Here is a 26,077-nt window from a genome sequence, read left to right as displayed (position 1 = left end):
CATTGCCTTAAGTGAAGCATTTTTATTAATAATGGGACATTTTTGTTATTGGATAGAGATTAACTTGAGCTTCATATCACAGCATTATGCTCTTTTCACTCCAAGGTGTCCCTTCATAATTCAAACCAGAAGCAACTCAACAAATACAGCTACAAAAACGTCTTCAAAGCACTGTACAGCTTCTATTTTGGGCCGAGTTTATACTAAGCCAAAAAATATAGACGTGGTCTGAGCCTTTACTCTCTGCCTCATTGGACGTATTTGAAGCAATCGTGTTGCATAACTCACTCTGAGGTTTAAACAAATCTCTGTGATCCTAATCCTGCAGCACAGAAAATACTGCAGGAATTGTCTTTCAAGCCCACGTTCTAAAACCTGCCTCACCTCTTCACCTCAGGTGGTCCAAGACACAGGCAGGGGGGCATTTTTTAAAAATGAAGACGTGACAGATATTATTCACAAAGACTGATTAAAAAGAATTTATGCATGGCACATTGTCGGAGGAGGGGAAAAAAACACGGGCCTGGACTCCCTATGATCAATAATGCAGTGCAAAAGTGAGAAAGGGCTTTTTTCTCCTCCCCTCCTTCTGCTTCTTTTTCTTCTTCTTCTTCTTCTTCTTCTTCTAGGAATAGAAGAAAAAGGGCTGAGGGAAGTTTGGACCAAGCTTTATATTCCCTCTCTTCTCTGGTTTATAGATACGTATGGAAGAGGTGATAAGCTGCAAGAGGAAAGGGAGAAGTCTTGTGGGACGGAAGTGGCTTGGCTGCGCATACACTGCAGGTTGGATTAATAGTCTCTTTCAGAAGGGGAGGGAGGAAACTGATAACTTTTGTGGGTTTTTATTACACTTTCATACTGTGTGTGTGTGTGTGTGTGTGTATCCATAGGCTCCAAATAATGACTTGGAGGGTATAGTGAACGGTAAATTTCCATATCCATAACGTATATTTTAACTGTACTGTTTCATGATAACTACTCAAAGAGTGTCATACTGAAACTACAGGGCTGTGGAGCAGTGTGACTGTTAAATTTGCCGTTATGTGGATGAAATTGGAAGGAGTATTTGATAAAATGGATTGGCATTTCCATATCCTGTGAGTGGATATACAAGGTAAGTGTTCCTTATAAAGTGGCCAGAGAATGGAGGAACACAGAAACATTTCTACTCCTGTGATAAATGGGTGAATGTTCATGGAGGTGTTTCTAATAAAGTATCCAGTGAGAAGAGGACTCATTTTTTTCCTTTAAGTATTTTAGAAATGACAAAATGGGAGAACATGCATGACACATAGACTAAAACAGGAAAACCTAATGTTCTTTCAGTTTTAACATGTCTGAATCAGCTCTTTAGCAAATTAACCAGAGCTTGAGTGGAGTCAGGTGTGTTAAAAGTGAAACGTGCACTGTTGTGGACCAGCAGGGAGAGTTTTAACCTGACTGTGTCCACATTGTGCTGTCACTTATCACAGTGATTGAATTTTGGTTTGGATGGAAGGTTTCACAGTGTTTCCTCTGAGTCCACAGTCCTTTCTCAGCAACAGGATCTTGAAGATTACATGCACTGTCCAAGTTGGCACAACTTTAAAGAAGTAATTGTAATCATTGGCCATACCTCACAGAGTGAAAACTGGGTAGTGAGTGGACTTTCGTTTCTGTTATGAATGCTCTCTTGTTATCTTTGTAAAGGCATCTGCTCCACTGCCTGAAAATAAAAAGAGAAGAGGAAAATCAATGTTAGCACAAAATATCACGTTTTGTGTGTGTGTGTGTGTGTGTGTGTGAACACAATTATTTAACTTTGGATTTATACAGAAATACCCTGACATTGCAGGAAACCAAAGAAAAAAATACTAGTGCCTTAATAACTCTAATAACAATTAACTGTTGAACGATAGAACAAGCAACATTGCGGCTATGTTTGGGATTAAGTTTGGGCATAGTTACTAGTTCCTAATTTAAACCTCCTAACACATTTCTGTTTTATGTTCTACACTATTTGATATCGCCAGTTGTTCTTTCCACTACCCAAATGATTAATGAATACTGGATTTTTAAATGTTCCCAGAATTCAGAAGGCCTCAGCTGGGGGAAGAGCCTTTTCTTATAAAGCCCCCCAACTCTGGAATGATCTTCCAGAAAATGTTCGGGACTCAGACACAGTCGCAATCTTCAAATGTAGGCTAAAAACTCATTTGTTTAGTTTATCATTTGGTAGCTAATGCTCCCCCATAGATAAAGGCGGCAGATCCGGGGGGTCCATGGACACAGGGAATTATAGTATACTGAGACGCTGGTGCTGTCGTCCCGCCACTTCTCGCGATCACTCAGGTTTGTTGACGGTGGAGCGGAGGGATGCCAGTGTTTCAGGATGCTCCCGTGTCTGTGTGTCCTCCTGGTTCTCTCCTTTTAGTTAATGCTGTCATAGTCAGATCTGCCGGAGTCATTAGCCACACTCTGGAAATTTTCATATTTTCTACTTTACAAACACAAAACAGTTCAAAACTAATTCCAGCCCTTTACATCTTTCCGAGTAAACGACTGCCCACCTGTCTGTCTGGACACTGATGGATGACTGTCGAGATCCTCCTCCACGCTTCAGACCAGCTGCCCACGCTCCAGCAACCACCAAGTGCCTTGAAGCTGTCCCTACACTGAAGTTCTCATGGACTACTAACTATCATCACCAGTAGATTGACCAGAGGAGGATGGGTCACCCCTTGTGAGCCTTGGTTCCTCCCAAGGTTTCTTCCTCAGCTGGGGGAGTTTTTCCTTGCCACTGTCGCCCCTGGCTTGCTCACTTGAGGGTTTTACATTTGTCTTTACATTTCATGTCAAATCTTGTCTTACTGGAATTCTGTGAAGCTGCTTTGTGACAACATCAGCTGTGAAAAGCGCTATATAAATAAATTTGATTTGATTTGATTTGAAATTTGATTTAATGATGAAACGGTCAGCAGAAATTTTCCTTTTTTCTTTAAAATCTTGGGTCAGTCACAAGATGGTGGTATATCAACTATCTGATGTTCTTGAATCCTAATTTTGAGATTGAATTTCCATAAAATCCCCCAAACCAATGATACTGAGCTGTTTTGAAAGTTCTAGTAGCCTGGCATGAACTGTCAGCCAGAGGGCTTTTATGCCCCCCAGCACTGGGATGTGGACCAGCATGTCTGCACTCTTTGGAGTTGTTAACCCTTATCCATGAGTTGAGCTAGAGTGATCCAGGTCTAGTTATCCAATCTGATTTCTGCATTTTATTCTGGAATAAATGCGACGTGCACAACTATAAAGAGAAAACATTTTTAAAATATTCATACAATGTTTCCTCACCATTTGTTGCTCTCCAGTCTGTTTGTGTGCTCGAAACTGGTCTAATGTCTTTACAAAGCCCCAGTGTCTGTAAATGAGACAAAAAACAAAACTGGTCTCATTCTGGTATGCTAGGCTTTCTCTCAATCAAAACAAACTATGCAGCAACTGATGAAAAACTGTTTCTGACTTCATCTGACTACATCCACATGGGAGACTAACAAGGCAGGTGTGTCTAATACAGTGGACAGTGAGTGGGCACTGTGTTTAAAAACTCAAACATCACTGCTGTATCTGATCCCCTTGGAGCAGAACAATAATAATAAATCACCAGTGTTGTACATGATGTCCCTCCACTCAAATCATTCCAGCTCTGTGGTGGTCTAGTCTCTTGAAGAAAATGTGAAAAAGGGGGTTAACACATTATGTAGAGCATCAAATAGACTACAGTCTAATTGTAAATCAACAAGGTGAATATATATTGTCAGTGGAGCTGTTTAAATAAAGAGTGAGTGGAGAAAGAAGGAGGCGATTTTACACTGTATAAAAACAAGCCGGTATGTGTGTGAGCTGTGCATGTGATTCTTTCACCATTCGCCTGTGCCGGATGTGTTTCATGCAGGGCAGTGATGTGTTGCGTGGCCGATTGCTCTGTGGGCTGTCAAACTGTGTCTCTCTCTCTCCGACCAGCCGAGGCCATTTCCTCTGCAAATGTGACATTATCTGCGGCACACGGATCCTCCAGGGCGACCAATTGACTTTGGCTCCAAGAGCAGCAGGCAGGCAGGAAGTCGTCAACCTGGATCTCACAGGGAGGCTATTTAAGGGAAGTGACACCATTGGTCAAGGGATGCCTTATGGGTGGAATGGAGCTTTGCCATTTGGCTGTAGTCCCTGCTCAGAATCAGTCTAACTTAGACGTATGACTAAAATCAAATCCCTGAGGAAAATACCCAGTGCCCATCCTTCTGCTTTATAACCTCCTTTTGCCCTTTCCTGGGACACTGCTGATACATAAGGGAAGCTCTAGAGAGAGACCTCAGCACATTTTTGCATGTCAGCCTTATCCACACCAACACTAACTGTCGTTTTTGACAAATGAAGAGCAGAGGATCAGCATTCTACAGCACGTTGTTCTTTCTTGATCTTGACCCTTTTTTGCAAAGTTGCTGCAGAGATAAACTCCATGGCCATACATGCATTACTATACAATCTCTGTGCTTCTGCCCAGGACTTGAACTAGATGTTGGAACACTGATGTGTGGAATATATGGCAGATGAAATAAATGCTGGATTACAAAACCTACTCCAGTTCATCCCAAATGTGTTGAAAAGTGCTTCAGCACTCCTAGGAGGCTTTAGAACCCTCAAGCTCATGCCTGGCATTGTGCAATGTGATTTAATGCTCACATTGAGCTGCTGCAGAGCATTTAATTGTATTGCTTTATAATGCTTTATACAAGCTGTGTATGTTCCCAAATATATGTGTGGATTTTATATACTGGTAAACTATGCATGATTCATTGATGTGAAGTATCATGCATCCATTATTTATTTCAGTTTTGTGTAAACTGTATAGAATCTGAAGTCCAGGCATAGTGCAATGGGATGGAATTTAGACGTATGGGTGGTATTTGTGCTATGACAATGGCCACTTTCCAGCAAACAAACCAGGTCAAGGTGACCTAGGCCATGATTGGAGAGATGTTCCAGTTCATTTAGGTGGAGAATGAAGCTGACAAAGTGACACCGATGTGCTTTAGAGAAAAGGCAGAGCATAAATCTTGCATGCAACTTGAATTGTGCCTAGCATTGATAAGTGATACTAACTAATTGCAACCTTTAGGTACTTCAAGATGTGTCAACAGTATGATTTTAACAGAAAAGCACAAAGTGAAATGAGATACTCTTGAGCAGCCATATAAAAGGCACACAATGTTCAATGTGAAGTATTTGCTGGAGGGACATAAAGCCCTCAGGCTTTGGGCTGTGAAGCAATGGAATGGCATTATCTCTGGAGCATAATACAAAGTTTGGGATGGGATGAAGTGTCTTGAGAGGGATGGGTTCTATGGGTCGATTGGCATCAAATACTCACAGCAATGTTCCAAGACCCATTCTGATACAGCAAATGATACCTTCCATTTCAGGACAAATCATAGAAGAGCAGGTGTAAACTTTCTTTGCTAAATTACCTAACTATATAACAAAGATAAAAAAAAAACTCCTGTATTTCAAACATTTTGCCAAGTATCAGAATCTGTATCCAGCATTTAGTGTATGTTTACTTAATTTACCTTCTTCAAGTGAAACTGTTGGACTGTAACCTAGCTTTGAGTGCACACACTGAGCTCCAAGTGCATGCAGAGCACATTGAATATTGATCCCATCTGTATGGTTTTAGTCCTGGGGCAATCAAAGGAAAAATACCCGTGAATGAGATCTTCAAAAAACCATTTTCCAGAACATATGCGATTTATTTTACTTACGCACTGCTGCTTGACAGGTTCCCAGGTTCATTTTTCAGGTGGTGGTGCATATGGATTAAACTGGGAGTGAAAAGAACCCTCTCAGAATCCAGTTTTCTCTATCCTGAGCAAGTATACAAGTCAGAATCAATGTGTGGATAAGCGTATATAAACACAGGCTCAATCTCTGATGAATAACCTATGGCCCTGTTTCTAACAGGCATGCCTTACTAATATTCTATATTCATAGAACTCTCTTGAAGCCCATCTGGAGGGTTGTACATGTTAGCTTCTGTTGACATCTGGAACACTTGAGATAATGAAGCCGTCACGACTGTCAGTCATGTTTTGTACCGTATCTGTTCCCCATGGGACAAGGACAATCTGTTCACTGGTGGGAAATGGTGAAGAGGAGTTGGAGGTAGAGGACACATTTCTAGTTGCAAATATAGCAGTGCCTTTACAGCGATTTGACAGCAATGTCTGAATGGAGACATGATGATGCAAGTCTGTTTAGTACTCTTTTGTTTATGAATATGACTCCAAATATAGTCCTTTATCTTTGATGCTACAGAGCTGGTTTCTGACACAGTTACATACAGTCATATACAAATGTTTGCACATGCCAGGCCAAATGTATATAAGCTTGCATAACCAACATGTCTTTTATCGGTAGATTTCCGTTACTTCTGTTTGTTAAATTTATTGGAAAAAATAACTCTAAGTGTTTTATTGTTTTCCTGTTAATATTTTTATGACTAGATAGATAGATAGATTAAAAACATTAACACATACAAGAAGAAGCATTAAACAGATTAATGCCAGCATGTTCACTGTTAGGGGTGCGGGGTGCGGACTGACGGAGGGCGGACGCAAACATTAAGAACACAGACTTTATTGAACAAAACAAACACAAACGAACTAGAACAGGAAGCGAGCATAAAACAGGCGTGAGACGAAACAAACAATACAAAGAACAGGGCAAACGAAACACAGAACAATGAAACTAAACTAGGAACAAAGAACAACAAGGCTTGAACAACGCGAACGGAACACGTAACAAGGTACAAGAAACTAGGAACACTCTGAAGCACAATTAACACGAAGCAAGGAACAACTCGAACGCTACAAGGAACAAGGTACAATGAACGACCACAGGAAGTGAGGGAAGGGGACTTAAATAACACAACAAACAAGAAACACCTGAAACGGATAACAAGGGAAACGATGAGGAGGCGGAACAAAGGCGGGGCATGAAAGTAAACAAAACAAAGCCATGTGCTGAGAAAACGGACTAGACGGGACGTGAGTGTGACAGATGCCCCCTCCTGAACGCGCAACTCCCGGGGCGCGTAACCTAGACCCCCCAGAAGCTGGCGCAGGAGGGAGCATGGAAAACAAGACAGACTAGAAAAACAAGGAACTGTAGGAGACAGGACTCAGGACAGGCCGGGAAATGGAGCTGTGAACAAGGGACTAGACAGTAATGGATGCTGGACAGAACTAGAAACAGGAGACGGGAATCGCGAGAAGACAGGAGACAAGGCAGGAGCAGACACACGTGACTGAACAGGGTGCTGGACATGAGACAGGACAGAAGGTTGAAACGGGGACTGATGCAGGACAGGGGCAGAGACAGGGGACTGAAACTTGGATTGGACAGGAGATTGGACTTGTGACAGGAAAGGACTAGACTGAAAGGGAGTGATCACATGAGACTGGACGGGAGTGGACAAATGTGACTGGATGGGGTGCTTAACATAGGAAGGGAACGAGGACTGGACATGAGACAGGGCAGAGGGTTGCAAAGGGGACTGGACAGGACACGGGACAAGTAACTGGGACTGGACTATACTGGAAACAGGGGTAGAGACACTGGAATGGAACATAGACTGGACGGGTGCTGAGACAGAGGATCTATACTGGGAGTGAACAGGGGACTGGACATGAGTATGTGCTTGGACAGGACTTGGCAGGGGAACCGGGATCAGAACGTTTACGGGGACAGAGACGAACACCGTGACAGGGACAGGAATCAAAACCGACGCAGACAAGGGTACAGGGACAAGCACAGAGACAGGAATCAAGACATGGACAGATACAGGAATCAAAATAACATGGGGGTGTCCAGGACTGGCAAATGTCTGCGGGGCAGTCCGAGGAACCAGCCTGGGCACAGTTCTGGGGATCGGCCCCGAAGTCCTTGGGGCCGTCTTAAGGGTACGACCGGAAGCAGCCGTATCTACAGTCACCGGGGCAGACACGGCCGTAGCAACAGTCTCGGGGGCAGAAACAGCCGTTGAAGCCGCTTTCACGAGCAGAGGAGAGGCTGGCTGGGCCGCTTTCACGAGCAGAGGAGCGGCTGGCTGGGCCGCTTTCACGAGCAGAGGAGCGGCTGGCTGGGCCGCTTTCACGAGCAGAGGAGCGGCTGGCTGGGCCGCTTTCACGAGCAGAGGAGCGGCTGGCTGCGCCGCACCCATGGAGACTGGAGACCCTGCGACGACGTCCACGGAGGCAGGGGAACCTGCAGCGCCGACGTCCATGGAGGCAGGGGAACCTGCAGCGCCGACGTCCACGGAGGCAGGGAACTGTGCTGGAGCAGAAGAGGGTTTAGGGGGCTTGACGGGCGCACTCATGCGATCCCCTAGAGGTGCGCCCCTGTTAGCCTCACCTCCGTCGTCCTGAGGCTGAAGGCTAACCGCCCCTACCCTTAACCCCCCCCAAAAAATTTCCCCGGACCTGAGGGGGTAGTCCTCGGGAGCAGAGGGTCCTGCGGAGATGTTCTCTGGAGTCGATCGGGAGAATCTGGCTCTCAATAGGTCGCTAAATGTCTCCACCGAAATATGCAGGGCTCTCTCTCCCAGCACTTGATCCGCCCACTCCAATGCTCTCCCTTTGAGAAGGGATCTCATAAACATTACCTTGATAGATTCATGTGGTGCAGGAACAGTCAGGTAGTCAAAGTACAAGCGGCATTGGAGCAGAAAACCCTCAACCTCAGAAGTCCCCTCATACTCGGGGGGAACTCCCATATAGGACTGCAGGGTAGCAGGTTGATCCCCCACCCTTACCGCTAATAACTCCTGTACCTTCATGAACGTCTCTTTGAAAAAATAGTCCGTGCTAGCTGCGTCCTTTTTTGGGTCGTTCATTCTGTTAGGGGTGCGGGGTGCGGACTGACGGAGGGCGGACGCAAACGCTAAGAACACAGACTTTATTGAACAAAACAAACACAAACGAACTAGAATAGGAAGCGAGCATGAAACGGGCGTGAGACGAAACAAACAATACGAAGAACAGGGCAAACGAAACACGGAACAATGAAACTAAACTAGGAACAAAGAACAACAAGGCTTGAACAACACGAACGTAACACGTAACATGGTACAAGAAACTAGGAACACTCTGAAGCACAATTAACACGAAGCAAGGAACAACTCGAACGCTACAAGGAACAAGGTACAATGAACGACCACAGGAAGTGAGGGAAGGGGACTTAAATAACACAACAAACAAGAAACACCTGAAACGGATAACAAGGGAAACGATGAGGAGGCGGAACAAAGGCGGGGCATGAAAGTAAACAAAACAAAGCCATGTGCTGAGAAAACGGACTAGACGGGACGTGAGTGTGACATTCACATCTGAAACCGAACAGACAGACCATTATGCAATCAAATATGACTGCGAGGAGATGTGGCTAGGTGAGTATATGATGCCTTGTGATGGAAAATATTCAATAATATCTACAGTAGTGGGTCACTGCAGAAAAAGCTTGGGAACCAATGAAATAGCTAAAATACATTAGCTATTTACAAGATTACAAAGTTAAAAGATCTGACAAGATGTGAAGCCTACCAGTCCTTCCTTTCTAAAGCTAACTGTATACCAAATACTGCTTTATTAATCAGTGTAGCCTTTCACACCTGCTGCACACATCACACATAGCAGTAGTGCAAAGGTGAAGAGCAAAAACAATTGTTGGTTCTAAATTTGATGTGTGCTGTATGCAGCATTCTAGCAATTTCTATGCAAAAACTTTACAGAAGTAATCTTGCTGAACCAATAAACACCCAGAAACAGATGCATTTTAAATTGTAGCAGCATTTCAAAATATCAAACTGTGCCACCTCTGATGTGAAACTGGCTTAACTGCTGCCAGTGCAACACAATCTGACAGCTCAACAAGCTAAGAGGAGAACACCCACTGCTCACTTCTGCTATGCTAACTAACAGATAATCATATAGGCGAGTATTGTGCTGAATAATTTTGAAAGAGGGAAGACCATCTTATCCACACATGGACACAGATATCAGAGACATCAGAAAGGATTGAATTTGCCCATTAAATGGCCAGTACTAAGACAAGAGCCCCAAAGTGGATCGAATTTGATGTTTGATTAATTTTTGTCTTAAATCATTCAAGCAATATGACGTGTGATATGTACTGCAAACTAGGCAAATAAGTGTTGTATTCTACTTGTAGTAACGACAGCTGAGTGATGCTTCCCACTTTGACGATGCATGTAAAATGTAATTCCACAATACATGCGTTTCGCTGTGATGTATACCAAATTCTGACAGAGTAATGGAGTTTGGTTCTGTCTAGGTGCAATAACAGTACTTGAGTAACAGTGCATGAAAATATGCCTGTTGCTATCATAGTTCCTAGACTCACATGGCAGACTTTGTACTGAGTGTGAAAAAATTGTCTCACTTCCAGGAAAGATGAGGCCTGGTGCCAGGTTGGAAAAGCAGCACTGCCAACACTGAAATCAAAGGCTAGTTCAAGACTGTGTAACAAACATGTCTCCAAATAATTATTATTAGAATTCTATTAAGGCATTTTGATGAAGAATATTATCAGACGCAGCAGTGAGTTGTGAGTGGAGTTTTTAAAAATTGTGTCCACTCACTGGCCACTCTATTAAACATATCTTGTTGGCCCACTATGTCAATGTACAGTCAGAGAAAGCAACTCATCTGTTGCTGTACAGTTTGTTTTAGTCATCCCCTAGTCCTTCATGAGTGGTTATGATACTGCCCAGAGGACACTGGTGGCTGGAAATTTTGGTTTGGCAGGGACAATGCTATGCCAGACCCACTTGTACCAGCACACCACCACCACCACATAAGTGTCAGTGCAGCTCTGAGAATGATCCTCCACCCAAATACACAATCTGTTGTGGTCCTTTGCAAGTTCTGATCTTTGCAGAAGAGTATGAACTGGAGCTAATAGGGTATGCAGAGTAACAGAGGTGCAGATAAAGATCTGATAAATCTGTGTGTAGTAACAAGGTCATTTCGATGTTATCAGTAAGTCATTGTCTGTGTGTGTGTGTTTTTATTGTTGAGATATGTGTTGGTCATTTCATTGTTCTAAAAACAACACAAGCTTCATTGTTGTTTCATTATTGCATGGCTATTAGAGACATAAGTTTTCTCTCTTTACCAGAGTACTTAAGGTCACTACATTGTTGTAGAATTATCATATTCCCATTAAAATACAGCATTGAAGTAAAACATAATGTAAAGCCAGCTGAGGTTTGTTTGGGAAGTGGATTGTGTGAATATAAGTGTTGCCTTGAAACTGAACATTATTCTTATTTACATTTTTTTCTCAAAAAATGTATACATCCAGCTTCTTTGCCAATGTCTTTGCTCCATTCTTTGTTTGACTCTGTCCCCTGCTCTGTTCTCCTGGTCTCAATTTCTCCAGTGAAAAGGGAGTTCACAGAAGCACCTGCTGAGCTGCAAATTATGATCACAGAAGCGCTGCTTTTGGAACTGGTCAATCGAAACCCAAGTAAATTATTCCCTTGTTAGAACTGCTTGCCCTTTTACTGGAGAACAAGATTAACTTCATGCAAATGGGATATTATTGGTCTTGTAGCTTCTTTACTTCTTCCAGATTCTTTAATTGTTTATTACAATGAAGGTACACTCTTAAAAATAAAACCTAAAAACGTAAATCTTAAATTTCCTCTTTACAACTACATTCAATCAGACCCATAGATTTGAGCTGTATTCTCGCAGTGAAAGGAAAGGCAAAAACTGTTCCTTTTACATTGTACATTATTTAATTAACATTTTGTGAATAAATTAGATTTTCTAAAACTTCATATCAATGTTTAAGCCAAATTTAGGATTGTTCTAATTGGCTTTGTAATTAAAAAGTGGAGATTTTGGGAATAAATGACCACTTTATAGGCCACAAATGTACACAGAGGGAGTTTAATTGGGCTTATCGTTTTCAGCGGGAGTGTGTCTCTAGGGGCCGAAAAATAGCTGCAAAATCATGAGGATGCAAGATGACAAACTGGCCACATATGTGACTCCCATACAAGCACCCCCTCCCCCCACACACACACACATGGATATACTCACCCACAAACACCTACACTTGCATCAACAGCTCATTAGACCATTTGGCCTAATTATGTCCAGAGGGTATGCGGTGCACTCTTGCTGTGCGTCAATCAAGTCATTCATTAACTCCTGTTTCCATGACCACTTGTTATCCCTTGTCCACTTTTGCAAAGCAAAAGAAAATACACACAACAAAGGCAGGCCATGCTTCACCTACAGCCAGTCTACTTTTTCTTTGTATAATTTTTTTTCAAACCCAGAGTGCAATCAGGAACGTTCCACAGATTTCTGAGCCGTGTGCAGATACGGTTCCAGGGGTACCCTCCCCATCACTTGAACTTGTTGGAAAACAATAGCGTCTGTATACTACTCAAAAAAGAATGTGGTTTGACACAGCATCCAAAGTATATGGAGTGTATGTTTTGCACCCTGTTGTAGGCAATCAGGAGTTTAGAACAGTTTTAAATCAAGTTGCAGATGATGGCACTGAAGACTTGCCCACAAAATTAATAAAAATATCCTCCAGTTAATGGGACCATGTCAACTCCATGTATTCTTGTCATGTTCCAAACTTTCCTGAACAATGTTTTGTCTTTTGTAGGTACTAACTAACTAACTACTAACAGCATACAGGGAACACATCACTTGCCCAGATGCCCTGACTCAGGCATTTAGCCATAACAAATGGGCCCTTGTCAAAGTGACATTTACGTTCGCCCATTTTCCCGCTTCCAACACATTAACTTCAAGAACTGACTTTTCAGTTGCTGCTTTATAGATCCCAATCCTTGACAGGTGGCATTGTAAGGAGTAAATCAATGTTATTTACAACTCTTATCCATGGTTTTAATTTTATGGTTGATCCGCATAGGTGTCTTAGGGCAAGCACTTACCTAACATGCCTATCATTAATGTTTCAGTTAACATGAGATAGGTAAGTGCATTTGCACTGTATTGCAAAACAGCTCTCTAAACCGGTAGTAACAAAGATACTTTGTTTTTCTTTGTTGTCTTTGCAAAAGGCATAAATGCTACTTGAGCTTTACATTTAGACCTAAATAGTTTTTAGTGTTTTTAAACATGAAAGATACTCCATAATCATTGTGTTAAAACAGCTGCATTAATTATTGTATATATAGCTATTAATTACTTTATTGTGCTCAATATCATTCTGTTTTGTTGTGTGCTGCTTTATAACTGGTCACCAATGACTCTGGAATTTCAGCCTTTATTTTAGTCTTTTAAAAATAAAGTTGCTACAAAGGGTTCTTTGAGCGATGCCACTCTGTTTGTTAAAGAGATGTGTGAGTGTGAAGAAACCTTCTCTTGATGTAAAGGTTCTAAAACAATTAAAAAATTATTAGCAACAGTGTAATCAAAGTGGTTCTTCTCTGGCATCACAGAAATAACCCTTTTTTTAAAGAGTCTAAACCAAAAGGATTAAAAAAGTGTATATGTGTAAATAAAATGTCCAATTTGTACAAACACTTGTTGTTTTAAGGCATTCCACTCCAGTTCCTGTTATTCCTGTTAGTGTTATTATAGGGTAGTACTAGTTTATTTGCTCAACCACAGAGACAGAGACAGCCATCAACTCACCAGAGGTGGTATATGAACCATGGTATATGATGCAGAGCAAGATCATGTCATATAACTATTCTGACTAGTAGATGATGGTATTGCATATTTGGGTTCTGCAGGGAGCAAGTCATTCCCTCAGTTAAAGGTGATGTTCACGGTTGTAAATAAAACTTCTATTTATTTAAAAAAAATAATAATAATTTTTATAAAATTCACAGAATGCTTCCTCACCATACAAGCTCTCCAGTCTGTTTGCGTACTGGAAACCTGTCTATTGTGGTTACGAAGCCCCAGTGTCTGTAAATGAGTAAAAAAAAATAAAATAATAAATTGTCTCAGTCTGGAATTCTAGAGTTTCTCTGCTCATGGCAGAAGCATCTGGAGTATTTTTAGACAGTGAAGAGAACTTAGCATCTGAATGGAAACAACCAAAGAGAGCTGACTTTAGGTGTTCCTTGTAGGCTATTTTAATTTCACCTTGTTGAAGTTTCTCCTCACCAGATGTTGCTCACCAGGTAAGTCCAGGAGTAGACCTCCCCTGACATTTCAGTACTTACGCAAGTATCAACACTTCTACTTATACAAGAATTATTTAATTAGAATTGTTTTGACCACAAAGATGTTTACCCAAATAAAGTTTTAAGCAAAGGTACAGTTGAGTTGGCCCTATAACCGCAATAAAGCATTTTGAAACTGCACGTCTGGTGTTTAATTTATTTTCTTTGATACACCACAAAGGTTTAGAAACCTGTGACCTGGAGATTATAAATTTGAAGCAATTAAGTACTGAACAACAGCCACAGCTCAACCCTAAAAAATAACTTCTGTGTTGCATTATTTGTTCTGTAGACTATAGAGAACCTTAATGAACCATTTGAGAGGTGAAATAATAAAAATTCAGCTGCTAAGTTGAATGCTGATAACATTTCCCCCTACAATGTCTGCTAAAAAAAACTGTTAGATGCTCATTTAATCTCCTGTCCGGAGGCATGTGGAGAGAACGCATGTCCACGTGTCACTTTGGAGGATTGCAGTTGCCCAAGGGTTCCTGGACAGTTTTGATCAGACTCCTTCTTCATCAATTATCCCGATGGCTGCCTTCATTCCCGACCTGGGAATCTTCTTCCAAGCACTTCCCAAAGTCACCATAATCCAATTACTGCCTGCAGTCTCCTTTTATGCCAGCGGCTGGCACAGACGTAATTAAACAGAAGCCCAAAGACACAGAGGAGACAGGAGCGACTGAGCTGGTCCAGCACACTGAACACTCTTAAAAATGAAAAGGTGCCAAAAGGGATTTTTTGGAGCCATGCCATTCAAGAACCAGCTTTCCTTCCCTGAAGAACTTTTCAATGACTGGATATTTCGAATAATAATATAGGCTTTAAAACTCTATTTGGCTACACCTGCAGCTGGTATGGACAAACATAAGTCCCATTATTCATATAATAAAAATAGAAGATCTGAATATTTAGGCTACAATTATAATAGAAGCCAGTGGCCTGTGCTTTGAATCAACAAGTTTTCTAATATTTGAATATTAGATCATACACCATACCGTCCTCAGCAAAGCAGTGATGGCAATGGAATCCTTCAAGTTCTTAGGACCTAAATGTGACTCCAACGTCAAAACCATCACTAAGACTCAGGAAAGAATGTAATTCCCAGAAGTTTATCCTGCTTCAGCAGCTGCTTGTACAGTTCTACACAGCCATTTTATTCACAGTCCGGTAGACCTTCACACCTCCAGAATCAGGAAGCATGCAGAGAAAATCACTGCTGAAATATCCCAACTCATATTTTATTTTACTGTGTTGATCCACCTCTTATCTGACTGCTGTAATTTGAACTATAAATACCCATATATCTTGCACAATGTATGCACGCCTACATGTTTAGAGATGTGTATGTTTGTGTGATAGAACTCATGTTGGGGTGTCTGAGTTACTGCTTTGTGAAATGTCTATTATCTGTTCATTTGCACTGTGAGCTACTCTGCAACCAAAGACACATTCCTACGCTGTGTCAGAAACTGTGCTATGTACTTTACAGTGCACTATTTTGGGTTCTGCCATTTTGTAATAGTATCCAAAAACATAATGGACAATTTTCAGTACACTCAAACAATCTCACAGTGCATTGCAAAGAGTAGTGTACAACCCATGTACACTAGCAGATATCATATTACCCATAATCCACTGCATTGTTTGGTGAAAATCCACATTAGTTAGTGTTCGAAATCATTCACTACCCTCCTGAATTCAGTTCCCTATAATAGTGCACTATATAGTGAATAATATAGGGAATAGTGAATAGAGAGCCATTTCGGACACAGGGCTAGTATGTGCAAAATACTTGTCCAATGAAGCTTAGTTCTGACTCCGAAATGTTCGTAGTAGGGCATAAGTTTGGACGTAAACAACTGATCAACACAGTTCCAGGATCATGGGGTCCTAAATCCAGTGTTCTTTCCAGCACCCCTGCTCCAGCTGATCAGCTCATTAACCCAAGTCCTTACTGAGTGGAACTGAACTGTACTGGAGGTTGGAAAACACAAGGAGTGGGGGGGTTGTATTCTTGTTTGCAGCAAATATCCAAGTCCAAATGTTTAATGCCTTGTCCCCAGACGTGTACATGTCATTACAAGATCATGTCTGGCCCTGTGAGACTATCCATATCACAGCAAGCACCCTTTTAGTGTTTTATTTTATAGAGAGTAGCTCAGTAGAAGAAAGGGGTAATTCTAGCAAAAAGTGACCGCAAGACTTAGAAATGTGCACCTACAGCATTAAGGCCTTCACACCGCAAACCATAATCAATAAAGTTAAGGCTGCACACTGGATTTTTTTCACTGTAATGCACCCAGATGAAACCTGTCAACGGCGATAGTAAGTCATTGGTCAATGATAATAAAATGCTGCAAATGGACTTGGGCTGGATTGGATTTCACGGATCGGTGTAAGGCGGGGATTCGGATGGACCTTCATGTAATAAGGGTCTGACACTGCAGCAGTGGGTGCTGTAAGGGCTGTAAGGGTATCTGCGGATAATATGATAACCCACACCAGCAGAGCAAGGCCTTTAATGCAATCCTGCCAGCCATTTACAACTGAGAGAGCAGCTTAGAATCCAGTCACAGCACAGGCTGGAAGGGGATGTAGGGGGTTGGAGTAGTGTGGTGTGGTGTGGATGAAACAGTGCGAGAGACAGAGAGAGGGAAAGAGACTGTAGACAATAAAGGGAGTGATAAAATTTTCAGGGAGTTTACTCACATTTCAAACCCACACACTGAGCGTGAAAGATATTTTTTTATTATTTAAAAAAAAATACTATTTATGCTTATGGTAGGCATATTCAAAGCGTGGTTGAAAGACCCTGTCTTAGGCGTTCACCACCACTTTTTCTTTCTGTCTCTGCTCCACACACACACATGCACACACAGACACACATACACACACCCAGCTAATTGCCTTTTACACTCAAATTAGTCCTCGCCAAGCGAGAATAACAAACACGCAATGATTCACTCCATTCCCAGCTTCAATTACAGGACCTCGTTAATCGTTATGGTAACAACACCCATCCTTTGTGACCTCAGCTCCTTGTTTTCGACCACAGCTAAAATTTAATGCCCCACAGTTCCAGATCTCCACCCTCAAACCAGTGCAAACACTTCATATCCTTAAGAATATTATGCTTATTTTACATTGATATATCATTCATACAGGAGATAAATGGCAAGCTGGTAATCTGTTACTTCTGTATACCAGTTATGGGATGAGAATATACTTAAAAATAGGTTATAAACTGAAGTAACTAAAGATAAAGCATATATAGCATATGCTAATAGACACCATTTTCAGTGCATGTGTACATTACTTTGTGTTTCTGGAGCCTACCAACTCACAAACTGTGAAATTTGTGTAGTAAATCAAACACAACAAGTGCTGAGAAATAAAAGTCGTGATTAAATACAAGAACACAGAACAAATGCATGAAGTCGAAATGTATAATTACCAAAGATTTTCTCCTTACGCCTGGGCTCTCACATAGAACTGAGCTATGGCTTATTCTCATTTAAAAGTGCAGGCGCTGAAACTAGTAGCTCAATTTTAACCAGTCAAACCGGGTCTGTGCTAGTCTGCTCTAGTCTGCAGACTCTGGTGCTCTCAGAGTTGACAGTCAGAGGGAAAGTCAGGCAGAGTGTGAAGGATTTTTTCCTCTAGATCGCTTTTCAGAGAAGTTGCAGCATATCAAACACGATTGAATTTCCGACCCGACTTTGTACATAGTCTCTGTTGTAATCATCTCATCAATTCAAATCTGAATGAGGCTTGTCAACAGTCAGTGTAAATTTAATAAAAAATTAACATGGAAAGTAGATACAGAAAAACTGGTAATGCTACAAAACGGGCAAACCATGGGAAACTACAAGATATTACATAGTAGTAGATGCATGTGTACTTAAACAACCAGTATTATCTGTAGCAGAAAAAACACAGTAGGCCATAATAGTCTTAATTTAAAATGTCTTGTAATATTCCATTCCGCAGGAATAATGCAGCACCTACGTTGTGTCCACTGCTGAATGGCTGTTTTTATTCTACCCACCTCCACTCCCTCTGCAGTATGTAGATGCTGTGCTGACTTCCTTGTTTGTTTCCTCTCCTAGATAACATGAGTACAGTTGTTAGGACATGTTTGGTTCATTTAAGCAGCAGGATTTGTGCAGTGTATTATCCCCAGTCATTTCTTAATCGGATAAATGTAGGATCTAGGAATACATATGACTGTGACTCCAATCTGATTTGATAGAGTCAGATTTGACATGTCCACACAGCCCTAAAAAGATCAGATCTGAGTCACATTAAAGCAGAAAACCTGATTAGAGTCTCTTAAGTCTAGTAATATGAATATAGCCATGGTGTCATATATCCAGTCTGTTTATAATGTTCTCCTTTTTATAAACTTTAAAAGACATGTTGGCTTAAGACAGGGGAGAACTGTGCTGTGTTGTTTGATCCTTGTGGGATTTTGACTAACACATGTTACAAACATATGATTGACCCAAGGGAAATGTATTAACTTGTGGAAAACTGGTGGAATATGTCCCCATTAAATTGCACAGTTTGTATAATTTTTATATTAAAGTATGGAGAAACACAATACACTCTGTAGTAGCTATGCATCAGTCAATGTCGAACACGAAGTGCATAAAGCCCCCCAGCACTGAGCTGTGGAGGATTGGAACTTTATCTGCTGGAGGTATAAAGCTCCATCCAATACTTTTAGACTTGGGTAGATTGATAATATATTGTAGATTGATAATAGAATAAAAATACATATTCATTTGTGAATATACAATGTAATATAAATTGAATATTGAATATAAAGAATACATGCTAATGCATGTTAATTTATATTGGCATACAGACTGAATATATGTCGCATAATTCATACACCACCCACAAATACTGATATGAATGATGTATTTGTGTTGTTACTTTTTTCTTTTATATTCATACTGCGGTTTTTATAGGATTGTGTATGTAGGAGTGTAGGAATACATCTTTGATTCATGGAGACAGAGAGAGAGAGAGAGAGAGAGAGAGAGAGAGAGAGAGAGAGAGAGAGAGAATGCATGTTTATTTTGCAAAAATTTAAAACACTTCTGTTAATTTGTCCCACACTCTGTTTTGCACTTTCATATAAATGATGTACTTTATCCACAAAAAATATATTGTTAATAAATTCAAGGCTAAACAGTATTCCATGAGTCTCAATTAACATCATGCGGTTGAATTTAATTTGCATAATGGAACACAGCAGCGACTCTGAAATCAAGGATGAGCTTTAGCTACATTTCTAGATCTCCGACTGGTGATTTGCATTTTCAGCAGGAGTCGTGAAATGTCAAAAGTTTCCAGACAGGGCTCCTCCTGGATCACTGTACGCATCATTATGCTGACCACACTCCTATTTCCTACTGGCTTAATGCATTTCTACAGATGAACCAGGCACCGCTGACACTGACGTGAGTATATTTTAAAAACACCAGTCCAAAAACTACTGCTTTTTAAAGTGGCTTCATGATGGGCACCTTAAATTGTTTAAATCAGACAAATGTCTCTAGAAACATTGATGAAGCAGTTACTGATGCCTGGCATTTTGACCCATTCTTGTAGAATGGTTTCAGGCAAGTTACTGACAGAGACAACTGTTAATATCATATTGATTCAGCTGACCTTTTTGACCTGCCTTAAGTCAATCCTGAATTATTAAAAAAAAATAATAAAAAAAAACCCACAAACAACTTTTTCATTACAATGGGCATTGTTGCAATCCAGGTGTCTTTCCTTCTTTCATACCGAGATGTCAGTTAAACACTGAAAGAAAGAACAGTGAGGATTAACATTTGAAACATTGCATTTCAAAGTTTCATCAGAATGACGGCTTAGCTGGAGTCCCATCACTATGCCGTCAGAATGCTTTTCATGAAATCAGCAGCTAATGATTCGAAAATGACAGCTGTGTTAGAGAATATTCTAGACTCACTGTACTGCCCTCTCAGTTGTCTCTGCTCCTCACTCTTCAAAGATAATTCCCAGTCATTTCTGCCATCTGTTTGATGATCTCCCTGAATGTCATTTCTTAATCTTAACATTTCCTTTTATTTTCTGTAGAATCTGAGGGCTGAATCTTAGTCAAAGCTCAGCACTACTGTTTTGTCTGTTTTAGACCATCAGAGCTAGGCCTCCATTTAGGAAATAATTGCGAGTCAGATTTATATAGTGCTTTTCAAGAACTCAAAGTGCTTACAAAATTAGTACACAGAACAAAGAACACCAAAATTCAAATAGAAAAAACACAACAGTAGTACAAGGGATATGAAACTGCACAGGCAGCAGTAGTGAGAGTAGCCAGTCAGATGAGTAGCACTGAGCTGCAGGGGTAAAAATGGGCTCCCTCAGTCTATGATCGCAGCAGGTACAAGCAGCAGGTAAGTGATGAGTAGGGCCTATTAGTGGTGGTAAAAGCAGGCTTCTATAGGCAGAGTAGCTATGATAATTGCAGGCAGCAAGCTGGCAAGCAGCACTGAGAAATGCCAGTCAAAATGGACTCTCTCAGTTTGACAAAGTTTTCTACAAATAAATGTAAAAAAAGGCTAAAGCATACAGACACGACATGGGGAGGAGTGGTAGTCAAAAAGAGGGAGGCCTTTCAGAAGGCTGCGTTTTCAGTAAGTATATCTGCATTTAACTTGTATATTGCAGTTTTATTGGCATATCATTATGGCTATTTTATATTTCTAACAGCTGAAACCTGGTTAGATTTCAGAACTCGATCTAGGACTCCCAGAGGAATCAGAGAAAAATAAATCATCCACTCATTGTCAGCCAAAATGTTATTTGTTCATTACTCTATGAATTATTATTTTGGAAGTTAAGCTTGTAAGTTTGTGTAAGGCATTCTTTTCTTTAAGGCCTAATTAATGGGAAACCTTGTGTCACTGTCTACCAAGAGCTCAAACGAAAACAAATCAGTACTGGAACCCTTTTTTCAGACATTGAAGAGTATTATTGTGTATTTGCAATTCTATTTCATTCATTCATTATCTGTAACCGCTTATCCAATTCAGGGTCGCAGAGCCTACCTGGAATCATTGGGCGCAAGGTGGGGAATACACCCTGGAGGGGGCGCCAGTCCTTCACAGGGCAACACAGACACACACACACACATTCACTCACACACCCACACCTATGGACACTTTGGAGTCACCAATCCACCGTGTGTTTTTGGACCGTGGGAGGAAACCGGAGCACCCGGAGGAAACCCACGCGGACACGGGGAGAACACACCAACTCCTCACAGACAGCCACCTGGAGTGGGAATCGAACCCACAACCTCCAGGTCTCTGGAGCTGTGTGACTGCGACACTACCTGCTGCGCCACCGTGCCGCCTGCAATTCTATTTATTATAATTTATTACTATAACCAATGGGAGTGGCATAGTGGTGTGAAAGGTGTTGTCACTGTCACTCATCTCCAGGCCCCACCTCGGACGACTAGGAGTTTTCTGTGTTCTCACCGTTTCTATGTGGGTTTCCTCTGGATACTCCAGTTTCCTTATACAGTCCAAAAGCCTATTAATAGGTGGACTGGCCATGCAAAAGTGTCCATAGGTATGACCTAGTAAGTGAATCTGTAAGTGTGTTGTGCCTTGATGGACTGGATAGATTCCAGACCCACAGAAACCCAGAGCTGGAGAAGCGGTTACAGATAATGAAAGAATGAATGGACGAATTCTACACTATAAGATATACCTTCACTGAAAGTATACTCAGGCCTCAAGGTTCCTCATTGCAAAAGGAAGCGTACTGAATTAAATTTTTTAATGTTCCTTATTTATTTCTATGCAATATTTTAGCTTTTTAAATAGTAGTAATTGTGAGTCTAGTTATAGCAATTATACTGAAGCAATATATCTATTATGACTGCATTCTAATTGGCTTTTTGTTCTATCCTAAGTACAGGGAAATGCATTCAAATTATTGTCCTTGGTAATCAAGCATGCGATACAGATGACAGCGAGAGATTTTGTTGCAAAACGCTGCCGTATTTCTTGACTAACGGCTTTACAAATTATGAAATGAAGTGTATAATGTTACAAGGAAAGGCACAAGAGCTTCTGATTAGTGCAGGCTCATTTGGTGCCACCATGCCAAAAAGGTCTCACTATAACCATGTTAAAGAGCATTCGTGCGAATGTGTTGAGCTTGGGGCTATTACCTACCCAAAACCTTTGGCTTTTCCGACTTGAAACATTCTTTCAATTGTTTTAATATCAAATGACAAAATGTTGGATGTTGGATTTAAATTATGCAGGTCCATCTCTTCACAGCTCAGAGCTTGGGTGCTTTATACCCTCTAGCTGATGTTTGATATTGGGCTTGGTGAACCCCAGACTCGTGTGCAGCTTCGCCAGAGCATCCCTCTTCATTTGATGCTGTTCTGTAGAGATCATAACTTACAAATTGTGTCTTCACAGTTGAACATCTGGGTAGACAAAGGGGGCACCTTAATGTATATGAATTCATTTATGATACGGAGAGCATACAATCTTTTGCATATACATTGTTTACAGGAATTTACAACATATTCTGTGTTCACAAAGATCACTGTGATTTTTAAGCTATAGGTTTACAGAACAATTACTGTAACTTCTACAGTGCAATTCACGAATGTCCTTGGTAACTAAAATGCCAGCAACTTTTTTTCTACTGCATACAACATGTGGTATAGAGAAAAATATGTTACATAGGGTAAGGCCAAGGAGGGATTTAAAATGAACTACATTGAAAAACTGAAAAACTCTTTGAATACCATTTTTTTTTACATCAAATGGTTGCATGAAAATAAATAATCTACATCCAGAGATATGGGTAATATGTACTCAAATTTTATATCTGTATGTACCATAGATGCAACCATTTGGTGTTAAAAAAAATGAATAAATAAATACGTAAATTAAGTGTCCTTTTTTTTTTTACTGTACAGGCATCTTTCAATGTAAAAGAAAAAGTACTGGGAATAAGGGTGCTGTAAAGTTACAGTAATGCCTGTGAGAACCCGGACCCATGTGTGGCAAAGAGGCATTACAGCTGAGTTTTTCCACATCTGTCCAAAATCCAAGAGGCACTTATAAATAAATCATTCATTTAAATGCTTGCCTCCAGACAAATATCATTTTTGACTCAGTGCAAGACTAAACACAACTTAGCAACAAATACAAATGTAATAGATCCTCTTCAAATTCCGATCACAAAGATGGCATGAAGGAAAAAGAGTAGAATACACACGTTCAACAGACATGCTCAGCTCATTTCAATCAGCTATGAATGAGAAATAATTATTATTGATTTCACCTATTCTTTTTCTACTTCTTGTCTTTAATGATTGACCGTGAGGGATTGGTGTTGATGGATGCAGCTATGGAGTTACGGAGGAGCTTCAAGGCTCATAATTGGAGGAATTGCTCCCAGAATGTCAGCCATGTAGTGTCTGCTTATGAAACTGTGGCCTGCACATTTTGAAATCAGGACAGTTTAGCTGCTAAACTCTCACATAGTGTGTTTATACACAGATATTTAAAAAGAAAGACTGGAATAACAGGAAAGAAACATATTTTATATGGGTAAACCCGAAGAGAGCCGTCTATTCTTTATTAGATCTATTTGCTTAGTCTAACAGCTTAGTCTAACAGCTTAGTCTTCAGTCCACTGTATTTGTGATGTCACTAATTCAACCTATCCAGCCCTTTCACACTGCAGTTTTAAGTAGAGCTGACCTTGCTAAACCTTAGGAATCAAGTATGCCCAGGCCTGGAGCAGCATATTGAGACGTAAAATCTGTATGGGCTTATTTGGCAGTGCTGTACCAAGAGCTGGTCCTGTGAGTCAAGTCTAATGTGAGCACTCCCTCAGTCTGACACACTCATCCCTCTCACCTGGCAGGAGGAGAAGGTATCCAGCACATATCAGTGGCACTCAACCTTCCCCCTTAAAACAGCCTCAGAGCTGACTCATGTGTTTGTGCTGCCAAAGTGGTGTTTTGTTTGGAGACTGTCCTGACTATATGCTGCAGAAATTACTCTTATGTGTAGTAGGATCAGAGAGAGAGAGGGGAATAAACTCCCTCAGCAATGAGCTGTGGAGCACTGGGAATGCGTGATCAGTAGTGTTAGAGCTCCATCCAATACCTTTAAGATGAATTGGAGGGGCTCAAAGCCATCAAGTACTCCACCACAGAAATGTTTCAGTATCTAGTCTAAAGCCTTCTTAGAAGAGTAGAACCTGGGGGGACAGATTTCTTATCAATGCTCTTAATTTCAGAATAGATGTTGGATGAGTAGGTGTTCACATATGGCTTATCCCCTCAGTGCAGATATAATTTTCAAAATAAACTTAACATATTATGAGAAAATCACTTTTGTCATGCATTACCACATTGCTTAGGGAATCTGGAGCCTACCAACCCTCAAACTGTTAAACAAAGCACCCAGTCAGTTTGTTTTGGCCTTCCTAAGTCAGAAAACATGGGACAAAATGAGTTGTACTCATGATGTGCTGCCTCTTTTAGAGATTTAGAACTGTCCCACCCACTCGTCTTAGTCTCTCCAATCACAGCTTTAAAAAAAAAGTCTACAATTGTGGGGAACTGCTGTTTGTCTAAAGGTTTTACTCACTGTTTGACCTACCACAGAAACTCATTTGTAACTTGAGTTGTGTTTAGTTTTGTAGTACTTTTGGTCTGTTTACTTTAATACAGTTAGTGCTCTATTGAATTTGGGGATATTTCCACCTCAAGTAATCTGAGACAGCAAACAAATCCAATATTACCCACCTATGGAGCAGGAATAGAACAATATCCTCATCTCAATTTGTGCTTTTTAACATTGGGAGTTCTCTCTCTGTTATTTAAGAAACTCCATATGCCTTTTCCCTAAAAATCTGGTTTTGATTACAATCCTGAACATTAAGTGAGAATCCAAATACGAGTTTAACAGACACACTAAGAAAGGATTAGAATGAGAACCAAGGGCATATCAGAACTTCTGCTGTTTAGGCCTCACACCTGAGCTCTCACTCTTAAGTGAACTATGGCTCATTCTTATTTAAAGGAACAGGCGCTGAATCCAAAAAGTGTTAAAAAGTTTTCTTTTAAAGATTATAAAATAATAATAATAAAACTGTGACCTATTCATTTATAAGGCAACTATGCACAGACACATAGGTAGATAGACAGAAGTGAGCATGGATTTGTGAACCAATGACTGCATAAGGAGACAGGCTAACAGTGTGACCACAGGCTTTTTCCTCTGTACCTGTGTGTCCCTTGAGAGCCTATAGTCTTTATTTATTCATGCTTTAATAATGCTGTCGTTAAGCTCTTCATTCAAAGAGGCAGAGAGCACTGTCTTGGTGTGAGGCTCCCATGTCAGAGCTGCAGTCCAGAGGCCATTCTCCCCCTTCTCTTTAATTACATTGCCCTTTCGTTGGTGTTGACTCCATGCTAATCCTTCCAAGCATCTGCAATGGGAGCAAAGGCGTCCCATCTTTTTTTGGTCTTATGACCCGGCTCGCACAATTACGAGTGGCATAATCAAAGCAGATCGACTAAAAGTCATTGTAATTAATGGCGACGCCAAGCCTGCCCTTCATAATCAGGCCTGTGCTGCTCTCCTATGTGCTCTGTCCGTTAGCCCCCGAGCTAATGCAATCACTGCTGCCTACGGTGACATTTAGAGCCCTGTTTGTTTGTGAGCGCTAATTAAGAAATGATAGGCT

At 40.9% G+C, this 26,077-nt stretch overlaps 1 protein-coding gene across 1 annotated transcript in view; it reads left to right on the top strand.

Moving 5' to 3' along the window:
* Positions 1-14,820: 14,820 nt before the first annotated feature.
* The window catches only part of LOC136710407 (uncharacterized), a 19,824-nt gene continuing 8,567 nt past the window's right edge, over positions 14,821-26,077 (top strand). The window contains exons 1-2 of the mRNA XM_066685910.1: positions 14,821-14,929; positions 20,702-20,730. Coding sequence (XP_066542007.1) covers positions 14,821-14,929; positions 20,702-20,730 — 138 coding nt within the window. The remainder of the gene's footprint in view (positions 14,930-20,701; positions 20,731-26,077) is intronic.

Source organism: Hoplias malabaricus, chromosome 1, assembly GCF_029633855.1.
Source record: "Hoplias malabaricus isolate fHopMal1 chromosome 1, fHopMal1.hap1, whole genome shotgun sequence".
Taxonomy (NCBI): domain Eukaryota; kingdom Metazoa; phylum Chordata; class Actinopteri; order Characiformes; family Erythrinidae; genus Hoplias; species Hoplias malabaricus.
Note: the sequence above shows the minus strand (reverse complement) of the source record. Positions and strands in the feature narration are given on the sequence as shown.